Source organism: Schistocerca cancellata, chromosome 4, assembly GCF_023864275.1.
Source record: "Schistocerca cancellata isolate TAMUIC-IGC-003103 chromosome 4, iqSchCanc2.1, whole genome shotgun sequence".
In the NCBI taxonomy this organism is placed as follows: domain Eukaryota; kingdom Metazoa; phylum Arthropoda; class Insecta; order Orthoptera; family Acrididae; genus Schistocerca; species Schistocerca cancellata.
This window is the reverse complement of record NC_064629.1, coordinates 185,730,351-185,753,058: the sequence shown is the minus strand read 5'-3', so window position 1 is coordinate 185,753,058 and position 22,708 is coordinate 185,730,351. Positions and strand designations below refer to the sequence as shown.

At 41.0% G+C, this 22,708-nt stretch overlaps 1 protein-coding gene across 27 annotated transcripts in view; it reads right to left on the bottom strand.

Annotated features, from left to right (window-relative positions):
• LOC126183843 (myosin heavy chain, muscle) overlaps nucleotides 1–20,910 on the bottom strand; it is a 46,685-nt gene extending 25,775 nt beyond the window's left edge. For 8 of the 27 annotated variants that reach the window (XM_049926115.1, XM_049926129.1, XM_049926105.1 and 5 more), the window contains exons 1-18: nucleotides 20,647–20,910; nucleotides 19,050–19,193; nucleotides 17,157–17,313; nucleotides 16,020–16,047; nucleotides 15,225–15,330; nucleotides 15,043–15,135; nucleotides 14,889–14,952; nucleotides 14,692–14,790; nucleotides 13,138–13,241; nucleotides 10,778–10,915; nucleotides 10,288–10,407; nucleotides 9,805–9,954; nucleotides 8,513–8,683; nucleotides 3,972–4,151; nucleotides 3,732–3,891; nucleotides 1,789–1,841; nucleotides 691–778; nucleotides 371–488 (exon numbers count right to left, since the gene is read on the bottom strand). In XM_049926115.1, coding sequence (XP_049782072.1) covers nucleotides 371–488; nucleotides 691–778; nucleotides 1,789–1,841; nucleotides 3,732–3,891; nucleotides 3,972–4,151; nucleotides 8,513–8,683; nucleotides 9,805–9,954; nucleotides 10,288–10,407; nucleotides 10,778–10,915; nucleotides 13,138–13,241; nucleotides 14,692–14,790; nucleotides 14,889–14,952; nucleotides 15,043–15,135; nucleotides 15,225–15,330; nucleotides 16,020–16,047; nucleotides 17,157–17,313; nucleotides 19,050–19,193; nucleotides 20,647–20,856 — 2,183 coding nt within the window. In that variant the 5' untranslated portion in view covers nucleotides 20,857–20,910. Of the gene's footprint in view, nucleotides 1–370; nucleotides 489–690; nucleotides 779–1,788; nucleotides 1,842–3,731; nucleotides 3,892–3,971; nucleotides 4,152–6,651; nucleotides 6,823–7,840; nucleotides 8,012–8,512; nucleotides 8,684–9,804; nucleotides 9,955–10,287; nucleotides 10,408–10,777; nucleotides 10,916–11,805; nucleotides 11,910–13,137; nucleotides 13,242–13,649; nucleotides 13,754–14,691; nucleotides 14,791–14,888; nucleotides 14,953–15,042; nucleotides 15,136–15,224; nucleotides 15,331–16,019; nucleotides 16,048–17,156; nucleotides 17,314–19,049; nucleotides 19,194–19,284; nucleotides 19,429–20,646 lie in introns of all 27 variants that reach the window. The other 19 variants (XM_049926127.1, XM_049926109.1, XM_049926128.1 and 16 more) reach the window with 9 other exon arrangements.
• Nucleotides 20,911–22,708: the final 1,798 nt, after the last annotated feature.

Genomic DNA, 22,708 nt, shown 5'->3' with positions numbered 1-22,708 from the left:
GTAGAATCATACTTGTAAGAAAAGACACCTTAAATAAGCATAATGCATGTGCTAAAGCAGCTAGTATATTACACAGGTTGCTAGATTTTTTAATTATCATTGCTAATTTTCCGTAGACATCGTTTAATGGAGTTCTGCTGTAGTAATGAATATAGTTCGTCATGAATAATTAATATAGTTCGTAAAATCACTGTAAATATGTAGAATACGAAAGTTCCATTCAAAAATACTAAGACTGAGACAGGAACATGATGAAAATTTTCAATGATTTGATTTAAAAGTTTATCAGATTAAAAAAGTTGAATGCTTTTGAACTTGACTGTGAATGTTTTTTATGTGTTTATACTAGGTTCTCCTTCTAAGAACTTACCGGAGCTTGAAGTCAGGATAGACCATCCTGTTGGGGAATCCCTTTCGGCAAATACGGATACCCTCAAGTACACCGTTACAGGTGAGCTGGTGCATCACCAGGTGAGAGTCAATCAGACCTGCGAACACAAAGAGAACAGTGGTCCGTGCGTAACAGTCAAGCGTTCACAACTTTAGTGTCTCGTTTGTAGCCAGGAAATATCCTTTTACAAAATTGCTTTGCTATTAACTGGATCAGTTGTATTTTTCATTGTATCTGTTCGTGAATGATACATGTTTTCGTTTGTGTAGAGATACTGCTTCGAAGCTCCGTCTACTGACCTGGCTGCTTCAACTCGTTGGGGATGATACAACGCACGAAGTGAGGCTGCGTGCTCCTCAGGGTGGTCATCAAGTTGTTCAGTTGCTCCTGTGGAACCATAACAATCTTTTAAAATGCCATTCTACGTTTCACACTCTTTCTGAACATGTCACCTTTACAAACTCTCCTACATCCCTCAACAAGATTTTAATTCCACAGAAGAGTGGTATAAAAAGGAAATTTTTCAGAGCTGTAGAAAATATTTCGTACTTTTAATGTTTAGTTCTGCTACAGTGGAAAATAACTGCTAAATCCTTCTTATTCAGTAATTTAGGAGAGGTTACAGAAAAAAGTTTCTTCCATTCGGAGATAGCTAGTATGTTACAACTGTGGGAAACGTTTCTATACCACTGTCACCCAAAGAAAGTGTAATAGGTTCATATTCTGTTAGTATTTTCAGACACCCAGTTATCAAATAATTAGATCAGTTAGTAAATTTCTTATTAGACACTACAATAGCCACTAGTGTTGGTGGCAACAATAAAATCCAGTTCTGGCAAGGAACTTTTACGTAAAGAATAAGGTATTCTTTCTGCAGTTGTTACCCGTCCCTTCTGGTAATAGATGGTCTTAAGTTCGTAAACACCCCATATGCACAAAAATTATCAATATCGGTAATTAATGAGTGAAATAAAAAATGCACAGATCCTTAGAACTTAAGAGTTAGCGAGACTGTTGAGAGATTAGCATTAGTGGAGGAGCGAGGCAGAGAAGCAGTTAGAGGTCACCGTGTTTGGTGCTGGCCGGTGGTGGTTTCATGCTGTCGCCAGTCCTTGTCCTGGAAGACGGCGCGCTACAAACTACGTAACACAACACACGGCCGTCAGGGTGGGACTCTGCCGATGATCCGGCGCTGCCCGTTCGCAACGTCTCGGGCTAACGCCGTATCTCAATGGCAACTTCCCAAGCTACGGCCACACGTAAAGTAAAAATCGTTACTGAACACTTCATTGTCTTAAAAAGGGCTGTGGGTGAAATCACAATATCCAGACAACTCCCATAAGCGTCGCCTGTTGGGCGACAGCTTACAGGAGCTGGAGAGTGGGGAATTGACGCACCTTGTAGGACGAAGACACGGTGGCGAAACCACCACCCTTCTTTCCACGTCCACCTATTGAACAATAAAGCGATAGTTGCGAGTTTTAGTACAGGCGCGAGAAAATAAACAGAACAATTTGCATACATTATACATAGAAATGCACTTAAACAGTGATGTAAAAAGCTGTGAGTATGTATATACATATAACCGACCTGTAAGACACAACGCAAAATTGTTACAAGGAAAAGGAAGTCTATCGAGAGCAGCATTAGAGCAAGTGGCCCTTAAGAGAGACAGAACAAATAAATGCTGTAGCTTACGATCTGCAAAAATAAAATAACGACAAGAGTGTGTTAGGCGGCAGGCAAGTAGCCGCGCTGTAAGAGATGCGAGATGAGGCTGTGGAAGTACAGTCTACAAGAGGTGTAAGTTGTGTGACGGTCACGTCTTGGTTTTACCCTGTGTTTCATGGAGACGGACTGGAATGAAGAACCCAGGTGCCGCTTCGTGCCAGCAGCTGCAAACATATGTAACACTGCAGGATTTGACAACTTACTTTTTGTCTTGAGAAAAATAAAGAGAACGTGTACCTTTGTAGATCATTCTCTGCAAATATTCTTAGAGAGAATTCTCCTAAACATAGAGCAATTAAATGAGAATTTAGAGCTCACAATTTGTCAATGAAATTGCTTGTTCATAAATATTTAGTGCAGTAAAATGTAGTTTGTAGTTCTAGAGCTATAGCTCCTTAATGTGTGACGCATTTAAAATCGAAAAGATCATATGTACATAGAAATTTTGATTCGTGTTAGGTGTGTGAGTGTGTGAGTGTGTGTGTGTGTGTGTGTGTGTGTGTGTGTTTTGCGTCATCCATTTATAGCTGAAAGAAATAGTAAACTGTCTACAGGAAATTTTCAGTTTCAGTTTTAGAATGTGTTTCGTCTTTGAGCTCCAAAGCAAAATACATGTATGAACGAATATCTTCAGAGCCAAAATTACTTGCCATATGAGTTTTACTTTAACGCGAAATAGTGAAATGGAAGACGAGAAATCCTGTGCTCTTGTGACTTTCAAAAGCTATTGTCATAACTGAAACTAAAGAACAAACAAAAAATAAAGACCAGACATGTAAGGTACTGAGGGTAAGAGAGAACTAACGGATGGCCTTTCCATATCAGTGTCCGAGAGATCGTCACCCGTATATCGCTCACATGAGCTGCTAGGCTTGGTTGATTTCACTATTCTTCAGGGACGGCTGATTTCGCCACAGACTGAGAATTTGTGTCACTACAGTCAGAAAAAAAAAAAAAAAAAAAAGGCTCTGAGCACTATGGGACTTAACATCTGTGGTCATCAGTCCCCTAGAACTTAGAACTACGTAAACCTAACTAACCTAAGGACATCACACAACACCCAGTCATCACGAGGCAGAGAAAATCCCTGACCCCGCCGGGAATCGAACATGGGAACCCGGGCGTGGGAAGCGAGAACGCTACCGCACGACCACGAGCTGCGGACTCAGAAAAGCAAGTAGAGGCATCTAGCGCAATAGAAAATGTCAATTACGATTGATAGTTCGGAAAGTTATAGTCCCATAGCCCCAAGCGAAACCCACGTAGCGCTTTGTTTTTTTTTTTTTTTTTTTTTTTTTTTTTATCTCGCGACATCTCAGGAATTTTCCATTTAGTGCGCCAGTAGACTTTGATAAATGTGTAGTTGATCGACTCTAGATGCATTCGACGAAATCCAATTCAACTCAGGCCGAATACAGTAAACGATTACACAAGCACTTCGCTCCGATGATGGCAGCCGCCTTCCTGGGGTGGTATCTAATGAAAATTTCTTCACTCCGACAGCCACACACACTTAAGAATATGAGAGGAATGAATTTCCTCGCTTTGCGCAAGAAAATACTTGAGATTATATTCCATAAGTAGTTGTAGGAAATACATGTTCTCTTACCCTTGCCACCACCAGCGGCTTCAGCACCGCCAGACTGTCCAGGATGGTCGGCGAAGATCTCTACCAGCAGCTTGTTGGAGGATTTCTTGAACTGGTCGACGACGGTGTCGTTCAGGGGGTCCTTGTTCTTCTCGAGCCACCCTGTGATGTTGTAGGACACCTGCGGAAGCAGAGGACCGTCAGTAAGTGTTTGGCCGCGCACAGATTCGGGTGCTCGAGTCCGCCGACTGCGTGACTTACCGTTCCGGCGTAGTGAGCAATGGCAAAGTGGGCAGCGGGCTGACCGGGCTTTGGCGGCTTCGGCTTCATGAAGTTGGGAGACTTGCCCAAGTGGTTGTTCATCAGCTTCTCCTCAAAGGTCTTATCTGTCGCCTTGGGGAACATAGACTCTTCCTCCAGGATTGACAGGATACCCATAGGCTGTGCACACAGAGAGACTTGCTTTGGCATTGCCCTTCTCCTCACGAATCAGCGAAAGAAAGCTGCTCGAATGAATCGGCACAAAAGAGTGCGCAGTAATCTCTGTTCCTTAGTCGAAAATTTGCGTGTGCAAAGTAAGAAAACATTACGACCTTACAAGCAATTTTCTTTCGCTGATGAATACATTCACTTTGCAGAACTACAACCGCAGAAGAATTTTTAATGTTTTACTTAACTGATCACTTCATTTACTTCAAATAGGGAACATTTCTTAAGTATTAACTTTTTATTTTGACAATAATGATCTTAATTCCACGTGAAGAAATGAACATTTACGATGGTTATATCTCAAGAAAAATATTCAGTAATACTGCAAATTCTATTAGCCGAAGAACTACTTGAGGCGCTTTATCATGCACTCAAGCAGGCTGCCTGTCATACTTAAAGATTAGTTACTTGCATTAAATAAAATGCGATACAAATACTAGCATCGTGAATGATAGCAATAGCGTTCTTAAATGTTCCCTTAGAAATAGAACTTTTGAGATATCCATACAATGGCACACAGCGCAGCGTTAGCTTACTACCAACTGAAGCTTACCTCTGGACGATGGCAGGTGACTTTCCGAAGGTAACAGGGAGTGCTGAACTTTATTGAAACACTTTCACAAAAAAAAATAAGTTTAAAGATTCATTTTTGAGATTCAGGGTCAGAACTGAGTGAAAGGGAAGAGCTATCAATTAATTGCTATGTACTGAAAATTCTGTGAACAGATTCCAAAATAAAAACAGGAAAAGATAAACAAACAGTCCAGAAGTTTCATTTACTTTTCTCATTATCTTTCATTTGTGTCTTTACTTAGTGCTTCAGCAATATTGGACATGCGAACTGGGAGCAGCTCTTGCATGAGTTGCGGGCCCAGAAAAAGTCACATTTTGTTTATTTGCCATGATACTCAGCATGTTACATTAGTAGCCTACACTACGCATACCAAGATGCAAATACACACAGAAGGTCTACACAAGGACAGGATAGAGCATTCGATGTCCGCCAGCGATTCATTTTGTGTTAAATGCGATAACCAGCTCTTTGGTTGGTGACTTGTTACTTTCGTCACGGTAGTTTGCACCTGAAACTTTAGATGACATGATCGTGAGAAGTATATAAAATATTGTTTTCATTGCAGTCAAATCATAAAAAGTGTGGAAACCGGTTCGAAGATTTTCTATTCTAATGCAGTTCGTTTAACGTTGAACGTTTAGACACTGCAGTCTACTTTTGGCATGTGAGTAGTGTAGTTAGTGAAGAAACACTACGATTCCCCTCTGGTTCCCTTTCATCGAAATGCAGTTTGTTAGACTACTCCGAGGTGCGGCATTGAGGAACCTGCGTTTCGACGTTATTACGATTCCGTCAAAGTGTAGCGTATGCATGTGAGAGATGCAGTGCATTCAAATCTACTTCGGTAAGCAAAATTTTAACTGCAAAATTTATGGAATATATAACGACATTAGCGGTTCGTAAATTAACATCTTTCTTCTACGTAGCAATAGATAATATAGTTACAACCTGTTTTGATATGTCTCCCAACAATGATAATAAAATATATCTGTTAACCTGTGTTAACTATTTCTTTGTTTAATCGAAATATTTTTTTTTAATCACCTGCCTCTATAAAAAATATCATCCACGCGTTTCAATTTTTCTTTATTCCGAAGCTTTTGATCTAAAGAAGGATACAATATTAAACGAATTGAAACCCGAAGGAGTACGATATATATTCCATATAAGAGCCTGTCAGTAAGTCCTACTCTGACGTTTGAAGCTCATAAATGATAGGACTACCTTTTCTATAAGATCAATGGTCTCCTGGAGGTCCAGCCCGAAATCAATGAAGACCCAGGGAATTCCTTCTCTCTCGTACTCTTCTTGCTCGAGAATGAACATGTGGTGATTGAAATACTGCTGCAGTTTCTCGTTCGTGAAATTCACGCAAAGTTGATTAAATCCGTTCTGCTGCATTCGGTCACAGAGGAGAAGGTGCAGGTAACAGTGAGACAAACAGTGGAAGATACACAATAACTGTGACACTGACATTCACAATAGTCCAGGAAGGGTGCTGAATCGGCCGTCCTTCTGATCGTCCCAGTGCTGAACACAGAGATGTTTGAGAAATTCTGGGACAATCTGTACTTGCCGGTACAGCACTCCTAGCAAGATTAGTGATTAACGTCGAGAGCACACTGAAGCATGACGCCACAGACAGAGCTGAAAGAGAGTCTCACAGAACAGTTCTATCACATCAATACATAAACAAACAGCGTTAGTAACACGACAATGGCAGGGCGCTTCGTACAACTTGGCACGGTTTTGCGACTTACACCGAGGCAATAATCACTGGCGACTCGTAAACGTTTTCGAGCACCGAAACAAGTTGAACGAAACGCTCTATGTGCCAACTGTTAGGGGGATGTGTCCTTAAATGCCCCCTGGTTCTACCTTCTCAATGAGATCTATGCAAGCTTGAAGGTCCATGCCAAAATCAATAAAGGTCCACTCGATGCCCTCTCGTTGGTACTCTTCTTGCTCGAGCACGAACATGTGATGATTGAAGAACTGCTGCAATTTCTCGTTGGTGAAGTTGATGCACAGCTGCTCGAAGCTATTGAACTATGGGGGGTACAAGGTTAGAAACACAAGTTCCAAGGGAAAAGACAATTAAGAGGACATGCGATGCACACAACACTGACACACAATATGGATCTCTCCATCACCTCCTTCACTCTTCAAATCTCGCGTGTCTTTTTGTTTGGACCGAGATAGTATTTCGATAGTAACAAACAGTCGCCTTAGTGAAATATCTCCTTTTAGCGAACATTTTTAGTACAACGATAAAAAAAAGAGGATTACATTTCAGAGAAGAGTTGTGTGGAGGCAATAGATCGACCAATGCGTGCGAAAAATTCCGGTTGTTTGGGTTCTTGGGATAACACTGAAAAACAAACGAAAACAAACATCAATCGACATGGAGTCATGGTTGGAACACATCCGAAGCTAACCTTCCTGTGCACCCTGCTGCGTCTTGTGGCGGCTTTACGCAGGTATACGTCACACATTTTGTGCAATCAGGTTACCTTCTCAATGAGTTCAATGCAAGCTTGCAGATCCATGCCAAAGTCAATGAATGCCCACTCGATGCCTTCGGTTTTGTACTCTTCTTGCTCGAGCACGAACATATGGTGGTTGAAGAACTGTTGCAGCTTCTCGTTGGTGAAGTTGATGCACAGCTGCTCGAAGCTATTGAACTAAGGGCCGGGGTACACACAGTTAGAAACACTGTGTCCAGTTCCGATGGCACAGGTTTTAAACGGAACGTGCAACACATGGGTACATAAATATCTTTCAGTCTCCACTGACTACGGGTAAAACGGCCGTCGGCAATTTTGTTACAGGTCTCGTGCTGTTTCAACTGTCTGGTTTGCTGACTGCCGAGGCCGATTACGTGTGTGTGTGGAGACTGCAAGACACACAAAAGAACAAGGAAACCATCGAGCTGCTCTTCAACGGTTCCCGGAAATACAATGTGGTCCCGCTCGGTCTCAGAGAGGGGTTCTGCAAAAGAACAACACAGAGGACACGGAGACGGCTGCTGTGCCTACGAGCCGTTCACCTACAGGCAGGAGGTTACCTTCTCAATAAGTTCAATGCAAGCTTGCAGGTCCATGCCAAAGTCAATGAAAGTCCAGACGATTCCCTCAGTCTTGTACTCTTCCTGCTCCAGTACAAACATGTGGTGGTTGAAGAACTGCTGCAGCTTCTCGTTGGTAAAGTTGATGCAGAGTTGCTCGAAGCCGTTAAACTGTGTTTCATACAAAGGCGCATTACAGCAGGTGCAATAAGCAGAAATGTTAGAGCTGCATGCTTCACAGCAGTGTTAGAGCCAGTCCTTTGTTACTGACACGTGTGAGTGGGTTTGAGCCTCGCTTGCTACGCGTTTACTACATACCTTTCTGCTTTCAGAGCAGAGCTGGGATTATCTTGCGGCTAACATTGCAAGCCTTAGACCAAATAGCTGTAACATCCCGGCTTTTGACAGTCCACTAACTGTACTTTCACTCAAATGAGCTAGCACAGCAAACACCTACACTCGAATTCAGCGAGGTAGGAATTCGTAACGTTCGACAAAAGAATGCGAGTCAATGATCTACTACCACGTATTCTGACTACTATTGTAGTTATGTGAGTGAGTCAGATAAAGCTTCTTTTTTTTTTTCTTTTGGAGAGAAAAAAGCCGAGTTGTCTTGTTTAGCGTAATTCGTCTGAGGCAAAGTTTAGTTCAGCAATCTGCAGCTAGTTCTACCTTCTCTATAAGCTCTATGCAAGCTAGCAAGTCCATGCCAAAGTCAATGAACGCCCAGTTGATTCCTTCAGCCTTGTACTCTTCCTGCTCCAGCACAAACATGTGGTGGTTGAAAAACTGTTGCAGTTTCTCGTTGGTGAAGTTTATACACAGTTGCTCGAAGCCGTTGTACTATAAAACATGCGTCATGTTAAAACACATTCACTACGAACTATGTATATGTAGTCGTTAGTAGTTTAACTCTAATAGTGAATAGAAGCTGAATTATATACAGATGAGTTTAATTCTAATAGTGAATAGAAGCCGAATTATATACAGCTGATTGCTAATTGTAGAAATGCTTACGGTTAGAGCTTTGTACATTCTGTATTTTGATTTTTACATATATACAGAAGTTGGTTTGAAGTGCGCTTTTCACTGAACGTTAAATTGATAACATTGACTAAAGAATACTAAGTATGAGTGACATTATGCACAAAAAAGTAAGAACTATGTACAGCGGTCTACTTATTATTTAATAGGCAACTGTTAGATGTAAGTACTTATTACACATTAATTTTAAATTCGCTTAGCTTCCAAAGTAGCTAAATGACTCAACGTTAAAATAATAACATTGAATACTACTACAACAACAGAAGGATTTGTTTATACAAATGATTAAAACAAGTTTGTTCATTTCTGTTGTGACAAGTGTTAAAGCTTTAAGCAGAAGCTGACTGCTCATACGTGGCACATAAAATAATTAATTTCAGCTATCCAAGTACAGCGTATAATTTCTCTCTAAATGCAGAAGCATATAAGGAAACAATGAAGAACAAACAATGTACAAGAGACACAAAATAAATCTTTAAAAATGGCTCCAGGAACGTAATGATGAATCTGCTAGAACATATATGACATACTGAACAAGGAAACTGCACCAAGAGCACCTGTAATTAAACTTGTTTTGTGAGAAGTAATGAATTGAGTTAACAAAATGTTCATATGAATCAATAATAAATAGTATACTACGTCTCCTCCCACTTTAAAAATTATGTAATACATAACGTTAAAAATCTATGTGTAGCTAGGAGTGGGCGCTATATTCATGAAGGAAATGGTTTTCTGGCAATATAAATTTATTAATATATTAAGAACTTTTTGTGTACGTAATTGATATAAAAATGAAGAAATAAAATCAGTATAAAGGTCAGGTGACTATTTGTAATGACTATAATCAAGATCCACAATGTGAAATAGCGCCCAGTGTTCCAGAAATGAGTGAATGTATAAAAATGCATATTTAAACTTACGTCGAAAATCTCGAAACCGGCAATATCCAGTACACCAATGAAGTGCTGCCTCTTCTGCTTAGTGTCCAGTGTCTCGTTACACTTCTTCACAAGCCACTTGAACAGCCTGTCGAACATGGCCTTGGACATGGCACCTACGGAGTAGGCGACCTGTAACACAGACGGGCTCTCTAGACATGGTACACAAAATATCGCGGACGTAACACGGATGAACTTTACTTCTCCATTCGCCGTTCCCTTTAACCTTGACAATCACTTACCGGGGCTGAACAAGGATGCAAGATACAAGTAAAAGAACTATAGTGTCGTTGTAGGGAACTGCATATAGAAATACATTTTAAAATATCTACTAAAGAAGTGTGCTCTTAAAGAAATTGCAGACTTCGAAAAATGTCAAAGTGAATTTTTTTGGTTTCTAAGATGATTCAAGCTGTGTTACTATAGCTGAATGTACGAAAAATGTAGGTGTTGATTAAAGCTCACCTGGTCCTTGTTCCTACCCTGGGTGACGAACTCGTTTCCGACCTTGATCCTTGGTTTCAGCAAATTCTTGTACAAGTCCTCAGCGCTGGTCATCAGCAACTTGGCGACGCGCTCACCTTCCTGCATCAAGAAAACATTGCTTAGTGGTCAGTGAAGGTCGCTGGCAGACTGCAGTAGAAAAGTGGACACTGAAATCTTAATATGCGATTGTTGTTGGCTTTTGTAGGCAGAAAATCTCATAAATGCCGCTTCTGTCAAATGTTCTCTAATTAGTGTCAAACAAACTTTTTAACATTAAAGAGCAGATTACAACTAAAATTAAGTTCATTTTGAAAAGCAACTTGTCAGTTTATGGACGATAAACTAAGTGAAGCCAATGATGGGCAGTTTTTTTTTTTTACCGTGGCAAATAATGAGAATTCTATGACCCGAAAATTACTGCGAGAAGGAAACAAGATAAGATGTTGTAGGCAGGAAGTGAGGTACTTACAACTGTGCCGTCGGCCTCAGCCTGCTCTTCTCGGCCGCGCTGCTTGAATTTCATGCCACCCATGTGCATGACGGCAGCTGTGATCTTGTACACGTCGTTCTTCTCCTCTTGGGTGAAACCCAGCACATCGAAGGCTTCCTACAACCCGCACAAGCACACTTAGACAGCGAGCGATATACGGTGCCCCTGCCAGGATCCCTTTGTCGAGATCGTCACAGGGAGCACAGTCAAAACCATTTGGCCGATATTTGATTTAGTAAAAACTTTCGAACTGAGACAGCTTTAAATCACAATGAGACTGTATATACAGACATTAATTTGGAAAAAAAAAATACGTATATCTTTTTTACAAAGAGTCGTTACGAAGAAACATTTCTATCGTTTAAAAAAATCCAGTAAACAAAAGATATAAATATCTAAAAACACTAGTTTTTGATGAAGCATAGTGACAGATATGCCATTAGCATGACACCATCAGTTCATGCAGTTAGCTCGTACTTACCAAGTAACAAATAGATGTTGCGTTTTCGTGTCTCAAGTCGTGTTACATCCAGTGTTCAATGCTTCATAGTGTTATTTGGATGTCAATTGTCTACAACATTGCTACTTCAAGATGTTAGGGGTATCTTTTCTACGAGTGGCGTGGAATTTAATACAATTTTCAAATAGTGAAAGGGTCGCAAATGTAGTCTTTTAAACAGTTCTTTGGTACGGGAGTGTGTCGACACACAACCCGATGTACGAGATGCTCACAGTCCAGCTCGGAGAAGAGCCGCTCAAGCTGCAGGAACGGCTGTGTCAGTGGTTCCTCGCAGCTAGTACTGGGCGTAAGGTTAGTATACGAGGCGAAGGGCGTTAAAGTCGGCGGCATGGTTCGTGCACTCGAGGGGTGCAATCGCCAATGGTAGGGTACACATGTAGGGTAATGTTCCACCGAAACATAGAATAATGTGCAGCGAGACACTCGAACCACCGAGTCCGGCACTGGGAGGACAGGGCGAATACATCGGGTAACGTGGGCAACTTACGTCGGTCAACTGCATTTCCTCTCCATCATCGACGTTGGGGATGGTAATCTTACCCTGGGAGACGTTGTAGTAGTCATAGATGTTGTCGCTCAATAAGCAAATGTCTGTGAGAAGAACATTCTGGCGTTTAGCGTCAACGTGTTACACTCTGCCTCTCTCCACTGCGCGCTAGAGAGCCCTTTCAACAGCGTCTCCAAAATAACTGCGAGCATTCCTCATTTGTTGCTAGTAAGTACGTACATCGCACTTGTAGACAATCTTTAATTTCAGCATTGTTACTTTACGTCCGTGTCAGCTTTTCAACATAGAAGAATATCGTCACAGTTATTTTGTGCGCATAGTGGAGAGAGTATACACAGTTAAAAGAGAATAAGGGATGAGATGAATTAAAACAGCAATTTATAATGTATATGTACAAGATAAACAATTAAACTCGAGTTACTAAGTCGAGTAGAGCCTAAAAAGAACGTTTCGGCATTGACGCGAGTGGCAAAAATGGAGGCTTTGCCATACTGCAAGCTGCTTCCTCGTGAAAATGAGAGAAAAAAAAGCGAGTTAGTTGTGTAAGCGCAGCAAACAATTACCCTACTGAGACACGCCGTAGAGCAGCTGAGATATTACGATTCCCTTGGAATCTCGTTGGTATGTTTTGTATATTTTTTCTTAGCGACATCTGTAAGTACAGTAATTTCGTGTCTGGTCCATCTAAGAACGTTTCTCTTCTCAGAGTCAGCCGTCAACCGTCAAGCGTAATTCCGTCAGTTGTTAGAGTTAGTCACAAAAAAAAACCACACATGCTTCAGGTTTAATGTCCATAATATCTATATGAGTTAATAGCGAGGCGTTATTTATTCCCGAGAACCGGGTAAGAGCTTTGGGTTATGACAACAGCGAAATCCAGTATGCGGCAAGCCGATGTTCCGAACAGTACGTGACGAATTCCTACTAGCATTTGTTCATTGCGCCATTAAACTGTTCGTAAAATTATTGAGTAAGCACCAAGATGAAATTCAACCACTTTTACTCAGAAGAAATAAGCTATGTTACAACTGTGATTCACTAAGCGTAAGTTCACATACATTTCGGTATGTAAGGTAACCGTAAGTTCTAAAATGAAATTCCAAGTGTGTGTTAGCAATTAAGTATTCATTTCCCTTCAAATCTTTCAGAATGTAACAACTGCTAAAGTTTTAAAAAATAGAGGCCACGATATTGTTTCAAATTTCAATTTTAAAATCCGCGGGTCTTCACTCCAACGGAATTGCTCACGTACTGCTCAGTAGCAGAGAAGCGCTGTTTCTAGACAGACTTAACTTCTACGATCAGACTTACATCGGTAATCTGCATTTCCTCTCCATCATCTACACCGGGAATAGAGGTCTTTCCTTGCGAGACGAAGTGATAGTCATTGATGTCGTTGGAAAGGAGACAGATTTCTGTAGGGAGGTCACAGATCGTTCAGTTCAAAATACGACTGTGAAAATGTTATGGTCACACACACCAACAGTCCTGTTCGCTGTGCTGTCCAAGAGCACAGCGAACATGTTGGCTAGTGTTATCAGTAAAACAAATGTTACATAAAACATAGGTTTGAGAAAATTGTGGTATTATGATAAGTCTTAGATTGGTAGAGCAGAAATGTGGTCTCAGACACCAGTTAATACGGGACTGATTAGAGGGATATAAGACGGCAGGGTGCCCAAAGGGGTGACTGTGTCTTTCGTGACACGCTTGTATTGGGAAGGGTATTCACGGGCCTTGGCTCAGCAAGCTTTGTAATAAATTCGCCCTCAGTAGGGGAGGATGTGCCCTTACAGCATGCCCCGGTCTGCAGGGCAACTTACATCCGTAAGTTGAAGTTCCTCTCCATCATCCACACCAGGAATAGTTGTCTTGCCTTGGGACACGTAGTAATAGTCTTGGACATTGTCGGTGAGGAGACACATTTCTGTTGAGTTGGGAGAGAATGCATTATCATAAGGTACACAAAAGAAACACATAGTCTTGTTCCTCCGTTGCAGCTATTGTTTCTACCTGAAACTATATGCGCCTTCTAGAGAATCGAATCTACTGTCAACTGCTGAATGAAGTCGCACTTAAAACAAAAAATAACCATTATGACAATCATTCTCTTAAAGTTCTCCATTTTAAAAAAAGGCAATTTCTGTATATAGTGCACTTTTTAATGAGGGCAATTAAGAAGTGATATTACTTTCATTTTATTATTGTAGTGAAAGATAGTTCAAACACTCACAATTTTTTAACCTTGATTATTACGCGATTGTAATCATTCCCTCACCCGGCGACATGGAAAAAACAGGTTATATTCAATAAAAATGTTTGTAATCAAGAATAATTGAATAGTGAAGAGACGGAGACCGAATGAGAGCAAGATATTTCAACGTTCAGTTTTAATTACACTTAGCTCTATTAGAGTTCAATTCAGTACAGTATCACTTAAATATTTTTGAAGTATATGGCTTGATGGCTTAATTACACTTAGCTCTGTTAGAGTTCAATTAAGTACAGTATCACTTAAATGTTTTTGAAGTATATGGCTTGATGGCTTAATTACACTTAGCTCTATTAGAGTTCAATTCAGTACAGTATCACTTAAATGTTTTTGAAGTATATGGCTTGATGGCTTAATTACACTTAGCTCTATTAGAGTTCAATTAAGTACAGTATCACTTAAATGTTTTTGAAGTATATGGCTTGATGGCTTAATTACACTTAGCTCTATTAGAGTTCAATTCAGTACAGTATCACTTATTATGTTTTTGAAGTATATGGCTTGAATATGTTTTTACTGTTAAAGTATACCATTTTAAATAGCAAATGTTGTAATATATCTATCTGAGGAGTTTAACGGAAACTCATACGTACCCTTCAGGCCAGGGACAGCGCCGGACATCATCTGGTAGAAGATGTGGTATGAACGCTCCAAGGGCTGCTGTGAGATGACACGGGCCTTCTCCAGCAGATCTGTGGAAGTTAGTGATTAGTTATTATCCGTTGCTATAATTAGGTAAATCCGAGACCCGTCTCTAAACCTCTCGGCAAATGGCTAAGGCGTAACTTACATGTTTCAATATCAGCTCCAGCCAGCTTTCCAGAAGGACCGAAGTGAATTCTGATGAATTTACCCTGTTCGAGAGATAGAGACAGAGTTATCAGTCAGCTGTTTTTCGTAAAAGTAGAAAATATTCGTTAAGAGCTAAAATGGAATAAACTTACGAATCGCGAGGAGTTGTCATTTCGCACGGTCTTGGCGTTACCGAACGCCTCAAGTACCGGGTTAGTTTGCACGACCTGGTCCTCCAGTGTGCCCTGCAAACAGACAATAACAGGTTGACGTTTTAGCGGCCGTACGACTCAGAAGAAGCGAGAACGTAATTCAAAGGATGGTCCTGCTTTACCTTCTTCGAAGACTGCTGTTCATCTTTCTTCGAGCTGGCACCGACGGTGGCGAAGTACGAAATTACTTTCTTCGTGTTTTCAGTTTTTCCTGCTCCAGACTCTCCTCTGTGGATGACAAGAAGGAAAAAAATATGTTACATTCTTCGGCAGGGAAAATACGTACACAGTTTTTTTTCCCTTGTATTTGATCTTAAGGAATTAAAAACACATCCGTTGACTGACTGAATATGAGTCTGGGTGTTATTCAAAACTGCACACAAAATAGCAACTTTGGAGGATTTTACATACAACAAGACAATAACAAAATAGGTGTCCATTCTATGGTAACGTGAGATTCTCGGGACTTAGCTACACTTTTCTGCATAATGTTTGGTTGCTGCTGCGGGAAACATTATCAGAGGCTATGGGGACAAATGTCACAGTCCTTGCACGTTTACTGCTGCGAAAACATGTTTCATTTAACCTTTTCACTGCAAAATTAGCGAGAACTGCAGTGAAACGTGGAAAAGAAACATATTTTCCGAGCAGTATACTTAGAAGGAATTGAACCTTAATCTCCACAGGCTCTGTCATGTAGCAGAAAATTAAACGTTCGATGAAAAGTATGTCTAAGACCGTAGCAGAAGTCCCAGAATCCAGCCGTGAAAACTCACATTGTTCAATTAATTCATTGCAAGCAATCAGTTCATTGCATAGAACTACAATTCATTTGAAAGTTACTGCTTGACGGTATGTTTGCTTCTTGATAAAGCTTGTAAAATGTTGTTGTGTTGGAAATAATGAAAGATACTTACGTGATCAACATAGACTGGTTTTCACGGTCTGTAAAATAGAACGAAAAAAGAAGAAAGTTAGAACATATTTACAGACTTTTACTCAGCTTTACATCTAGTATTTCCTACTGTACTTTGGGTTTGTTATACGAGTAGACTATTAAAATGCTTAACGGAATGAGCAGATATCTCGAGAAAAAACAACGAACGTAAAATTAGAGAGATTCGAGTCTACACGTAAGCTTAGCAACAAATGTTTCTCCTTGGAACAAGTAAAGGGCGAAGTGACACATATACAAAATACACTCCACCACACAGCGCAAGATGTAGCAGTGACAGTGGCTCATTAATAATTATTACAATGTTTTGAGATTCGAGTTATCTATTTCAGAAAGTATGGCATGACATGTGGCTAGGTACTCTGTAGATAGCTGTTCTACTTATTCCATTCAGTGTGAGAAACACATAGCGTACTAGTAACTACAGACTTTGTTTTTTGCTGTTGTTGCCATGAAATTACTATCATAGAGAGAGTATCATTTGTCGGAAGCAGCCTCAGCCTTCCAAGATTATGCAAGTCTGGCGCACGACAGCTTGGTAAGAAATAGCAGGATTGATTCTGCATTCAGGGAGTATAGGATACGAAATGTATATGGCACTACTCTTGTTTTGCGTGAAAGAGCGTCGAGTCTCCAGTATGGGACTCTATGACACCAGAAATTAAGTTTTGTTTCGTGTGCTACGTGAGCGACGCTTTTGCTTAATGAAAATGCATTGTGTTTTAGCTAAGACATACGACGCTATACTCGCGTGATACATATTAACAATTGTTCAGCATGCCAGTAAACACCTACGTCGACAAATGAACGCAAAAGCGATGTTCTAAGCTTATTACAATGGTCAAAACTTATGTTTTAATTGCTTATGAGTTTAAGTTAATACCTTCACTGGAAACTCATCTCTTTTTCACAAATGGAACTGATGTATGTTCTGCAGATTAATATACAGAATTTAGTTCTTACGACTACGTAGGGAGTGTATACTATCTTCACATGCGAGAGAATTACTTTGAATTTGGAAACTAGTTGGCCTGCTGCTAAGTGTCTGCGTAAAGTACATAGACTAAAGCTATGGTGAATAGAGCAATTATATACTTACTGGTCAACATGTTGACGTAGGCGCCGTCAGAAATGGCAAAGATGTGGGGTGGCACTTCATTACGCCTCTTGCCTCGGTAAAGCTTGGCGCAGCGGTTGGTGTAGACAGGGAAGCGCTTGTAGGGGTTGATAGCCACACAGAAGAGGCCGGAGTAGGTCTGCACATGGAAAGTACAAACTCAGCTCCTCAGTTGCTTTCAGACACACATATGTACACATATCCTACCCTGTTTCAGTTAAACTCTTAGTGTTCTATGCTGCGTAACGAGGCAACATGTAGGATAATGTGGGAGGTAGTGTGTCCCCAGAGTACGGGCAACATATTGTACTCCATTTAACGGAATATCCTATTGTTTTGCTTTGGGCTAAAAAGTTTTGACAATACGAGAAGTATTTTTTCTACAAAACATGAGAAGATAAATATTTAACGAGTTCAGGCAACTCGAATGTTTTGATGTGCCACAATCAATATTACACCCGCCTTAACAAATTACTGTTAGTTTTGTATGGCATAATAGAAAGTGAATACAAAATATTTAAAGAACGTAATGTGCAATATTTTGTGTAAATGACGCAATAACCCAAATACCAACGCGTCATCTTGTTTTAGAAATCTACCTTCCACATCACATGCTTCATATAAAGTATACAGTAATAAAAGGAAGAAGAAGGAACTTTCTATATTGGTAGTAAAAAATGTAGGTCTAAAAGAAGTTTAAAAAATGTTTGTTGAAAAGGGTGATGAGTTATGTATGCTATGGTTTCAAAAAATCCTCATGAACCTGAAACTTTTCTAAAACGAATTTTGTTCAACCGGTGGGAGCTTCACTACTACCTCCAAGAACACAATAGTTTTTTACTGCTCAAAATATTCATTAATGCTTTGTGGTAACTTATATGTTCATAGTACTGTGAAAATTAAACGTAATTTGTAGAAACAAGTCTCACAACAAACATGTAACAAAACCAAACAAAACACAAAAAGTCTAAACTCTAAATTGAAACTCATATTGTCAGAAGGTGCAGACACGAACATCATAACGTGCATTAACATAAATAGCCAGTGCCGTCCAAACAGTCTGGTATTTGAGGCGCTGAATATAGACACATTTAACAACAGAAGGACTTGAAGCGCAACTGCCACACTGAAACCCGAGTGGTTCCGCAAGGTGACAGGGACGCTTCGTATGGCACAAAAGACATTAATACACGGGAACTAAAATTGAAGTAACTGTCCCGTGTCTTTACGGGCGCTGCTTCACAAAGGTAGGGAGACATACTCATAAAAACAGAGTATTCTTCTTTAAAAGAAAGGAATAAACATTCAAACATTTAAAGTCTCCGCTTACACACACGAGAACAAAAACAAGTGTTCTAGCAGTAGAACACGAAAGTGTTGTTATTAGAAAGGATTCATGTGAAAGGAACAACAACAGCGCCACGTTTCCAGTGTCTTACTGTTGGCTGCAAACAAACAAACATTATCGGTTCTTCCAGAGCACTCATCCAACCCTTCACCGATACACACGGAAGAACCGTGTCTTAAGTATACTGCATCGGTTGTAGCAAGACTTCAATAGTACTATTGCTATCAGTGAAGGTTGGTTGAAAGCTCGGAAGACATTCATCGAGAGTAAATCTTATACGCGGAACAGTCGACGGTCGATGTGCGCTGCTCCGGCCACCAAATTCACACCACAGTTGCGTTCTGCTGCCCAGCTATGATGGGGTTAGCCAAAACGCAATTCCGGGAAACGGCTAGGATTTGTCGTGGGGCAAGACAAACGTACAGGTAGTCTGGGAAATCGGAAGAGCGTGCGTCTGTGCACGGAGATCTCTTCGTTGCATGCTCCATGTGCAGGATAGGGTTAAACAGCAGAGGTTACCGACTTACGTAAATGAGCTTATGGTAGTATCGTTGCTTCAGGTTATGCAAGACTGAAGCGTCATTAAGATATGTCAAGTTGGACATATCCTCGCATTTCTCATACTTAGGGGGGTTTACTTGAGAAACCTGTTCCTTCTTGAAGTTCTTCTCCTGTTGGCGAGAGAGAAAGACAAAAAACACAAGATGAGTTACAAGAAAAAGAAAGCAAAAAGCGCCCCCCCGATGGGGAGGCGCCACTTACATAAATGAGCTTGCAGTAGTACCGCTGCCGGAGGTTGTGCAAAACAGCGGCTTCGTTCAAATACGTCAGGTCAGCCATGTCCTCCACCTTCTCGAACTTTGGCGGATTCACCTGAGATAGCTGATCCTTCTTGAGGACTTTCTCCTAACGCAAAATAGTTTTCTCATGGGATAACATTCATGACAAATTTTAATGCGGCCCGAAGCATGACAGAACTGCAAACTGTACCTGCGCTACGCTTCATAACAACAACAGTGAAGAGACATGTTTTGTCCGGTATTGTTTTAAATTTGAAACCACGTATGTTACGCAGATGCATCACTTCGTAAAGCTGAAAACTATTCGTGAAATTTTTGAAGTGAAATCTAGCTAGTATATTCCTTCGAGTCATTGGTGCACAAAGATGGGAAACAAAAGCCTTCATACATTTGATGTTTATTGTACGATACGGCACGAACAGTATATATTTTGAACGAGTTTTACCGTCAGTTTGGATTCTACAATATATGTATTTTACAAAAATAATTCATTTACGAAATCTTCTCGGGCAGTATCGTCTAGTAGCAACGTTTCAACGAGTTTCATACTCGTCATCGTCACTTTAAGATAACGAATATAAAACTCGCTGAAATTGTGCTACAAGATGTCACTGCTCTCGGCTGATATCCCGAGAAGATTTCGTCAGTGAATTAGTTTTGTCTCAAACAATACACAACGTGTAGAAAAGTATTTATTTACAAGCATGTTTGAAAGATTTTCAGCAAAAGTAAGTCAGTTCTGTCTTGCTGCAGTGCATTACCAAGCCGGAGCAAAGAAGAAAACAATTTGCAGGACAAAATAATTTATTTATAACTTTAAATAATGACGCATTATTCCGCAAATGTAATTTAGCGTACGTGTGAACGTGCGTTACGAAAAGCTTCGCATTGAGGCATAACGTGTTGCCTGCATTCAGGGCACAGTGAACGACCACATTGTGAGAAGGCCGTTCACTGCAACTAGACGGGATAGTCGTCGAATGAAGCTGTTGGACTGCATATCACGAGACCATTCACGGTGACGTGATATGCGAACAGTCCCTCATTGTCACTCAACGATGCGCCAGTTTCAATGGTCACTAGCTGTGCCACGAATGCAAGCAATACATGTTGCCTGTATATGAAGCTTGCTCTGAATGAAACGTAAGATCCAGTAAATTACGTTAAAAGGTGACTTTTTCTGTTTTATCATGGAATGTAGAAACAAATAGCCAAAGAAATATATATGGAAACTGAAATGGCCGGTGCCATGTCTGAGAATAAATCTGAATTGATTTCAGTGAGTTATACAATAGTTTTTAGGAGATAGCAGCGTTGTACGTACCTCGCCACCAGGCAGCGTGACCGTTACCAGGTCGCCCTTAGTTGCCTTGATCTCTCCCAGCACGTAACCCTCCTTCTCGTCGGGTACCCAACATGCCTTCTTCGCATCGTAAGGTTTGGTTTGGTCGATGCGCTTCTGTTCCAGAGAGACGAACAGGTAGGGGGTGGGGTCGGGGTCCTCCCCCTCCGTCTTCTTTGGCATACCAGGCATTTTGAGAGAGCGGCGGACCGGCTAACAGACACGTGGAACAGCCCTGGAGCCTTCCTGCAACACCACAATAAACACTCACAGTCACTGCAATTTGGCCGACTCCAGAATAAATCTGAAAGCAACAACTTTGTCTCATTGCACTTTGTTAGCGAACATGAGGGAATCCTTGAAAGAAACTCTCTTTCCTATCTCAGCAGTGTAAATCCTTCTGGTAGTGTGTGTGTGTGTGTGTGTGTGTGTGTGTGTGTGTGTGTGTGTGTGAAATCTTACGGAACTTAACTGCTAAGGTCATCAGTCCCTAAGCTCACACACTACTTAACCTAAATTATCCTAAGGACAAACACACACACTCATGCCCGAGGGAGGACTCGAACCTCCGCCGGGACCAGCCACACAGTCCATGACTGCAGCGCCTTAGACCGCTCGACTAATCCCGCGCGGATTTCTGGTAGTGCAACAATAGAATCTTTGAAGTTAGCGGAGCTAACAGTACCCCTGCCCGTATGTGAATAAGTAGTAATCACACTAACGTAGCACTATTGACTTCCTTCCTACGCAGAACGTCTTCAGAAACCTGTTGGTACAGACAAATGAAACTGATGTTAGGTTGGTTTTTTAATATGCATCATTCTGTCTCCTTTATTCTGCTCTGAGCTAGCCAGTGTGGAATATCCGCTAGGTTTTCGAGAAATCGCGTGGAGAGTCTATGGACTAGGACCGAGACTGCTCATGTAATGGATGTAAGTCGTGAAGTACCTACACAACTCACGCGTTACGGTTCCCATCAGGGAATATTTTATTTCCTTAACATGAAATTCAAGATCTCCTTATTAAAGTGAAATGCCTCCACGAGGGCGCAGACATAAATATCCTGTAGAAGGTTGTTTATAAGATGCTCTCGTAGTTGTCGGGAACACTTGTGAGTTATATCAGGCGGGCAAAGCAGGACAACGTTAATGGTTGGCAGGCGTGGGCCCTTCCAAGTAACAAGTGGTCTAGAGTCCTGCCAAAATGCTCTCTTTCACATGTTGAAGGAAGTTTTCATAGCGATGAAGAACAGACGACAGCATGTGCTCATCACTCAGGCGTCTCTTCGTCATTATTCCCATCACAATGACGCATACAGGATGACAGCTGTAGGAACATTAAATCCCGTGCCACGCAATGAGATGCGTTAAGACAGCCTCCAAACAATGGAGAGCATTGTCTCCGATCCTAACTATTTGGTTTTAATTCACAATTGTGACCAGCGCATATTTGTCTTTGCAAGTAGTGCATAGCAACGCGAAAACCAGTTATTTCGGACCGAAGCGGGCAAACAGAGAGAGAAAGTTAACAGTATAAAAGTTTCAAAATAATAACTTTCATGATTGCGTCATTCTTCGACCTCAGTGCTTTGCATACGCAAAGAGCAACGGCAGGGACCAGATTTTTCGGTGAAAGGTTGCCGTCTCACATCCTGGACCGACCCTCTACGAGGATCCCGATTTTAGTTTTGTGGCAACTATGATCTAATTGGTATAAAGCTTGAACAATTACCCAAATGGGTTAAGACAGTTGATCAAGAGCGCCAGAGCAAATAGAGGATAATCCACGAGGTTTCTTCCGTGCATTGTGCATCTATAACACATGACCGAACCGGGCGATACGTCTATAAAAATAAATAAAACTGGAAATAAGAGTTAAATAGTGGCGCAACTGCGATAAATTGCTCCAGTGATTCTCGCGCTTAGCGTAGCTTCAAAGTGTGGACTAATGATACAAGAAACGCTGTTTTAGTCGTAATGCTTCCATGATAATAACGGGTCTACGTAGCTGATGGGTGGGGGCAAGGAGCGAAGCGGAATCGCCA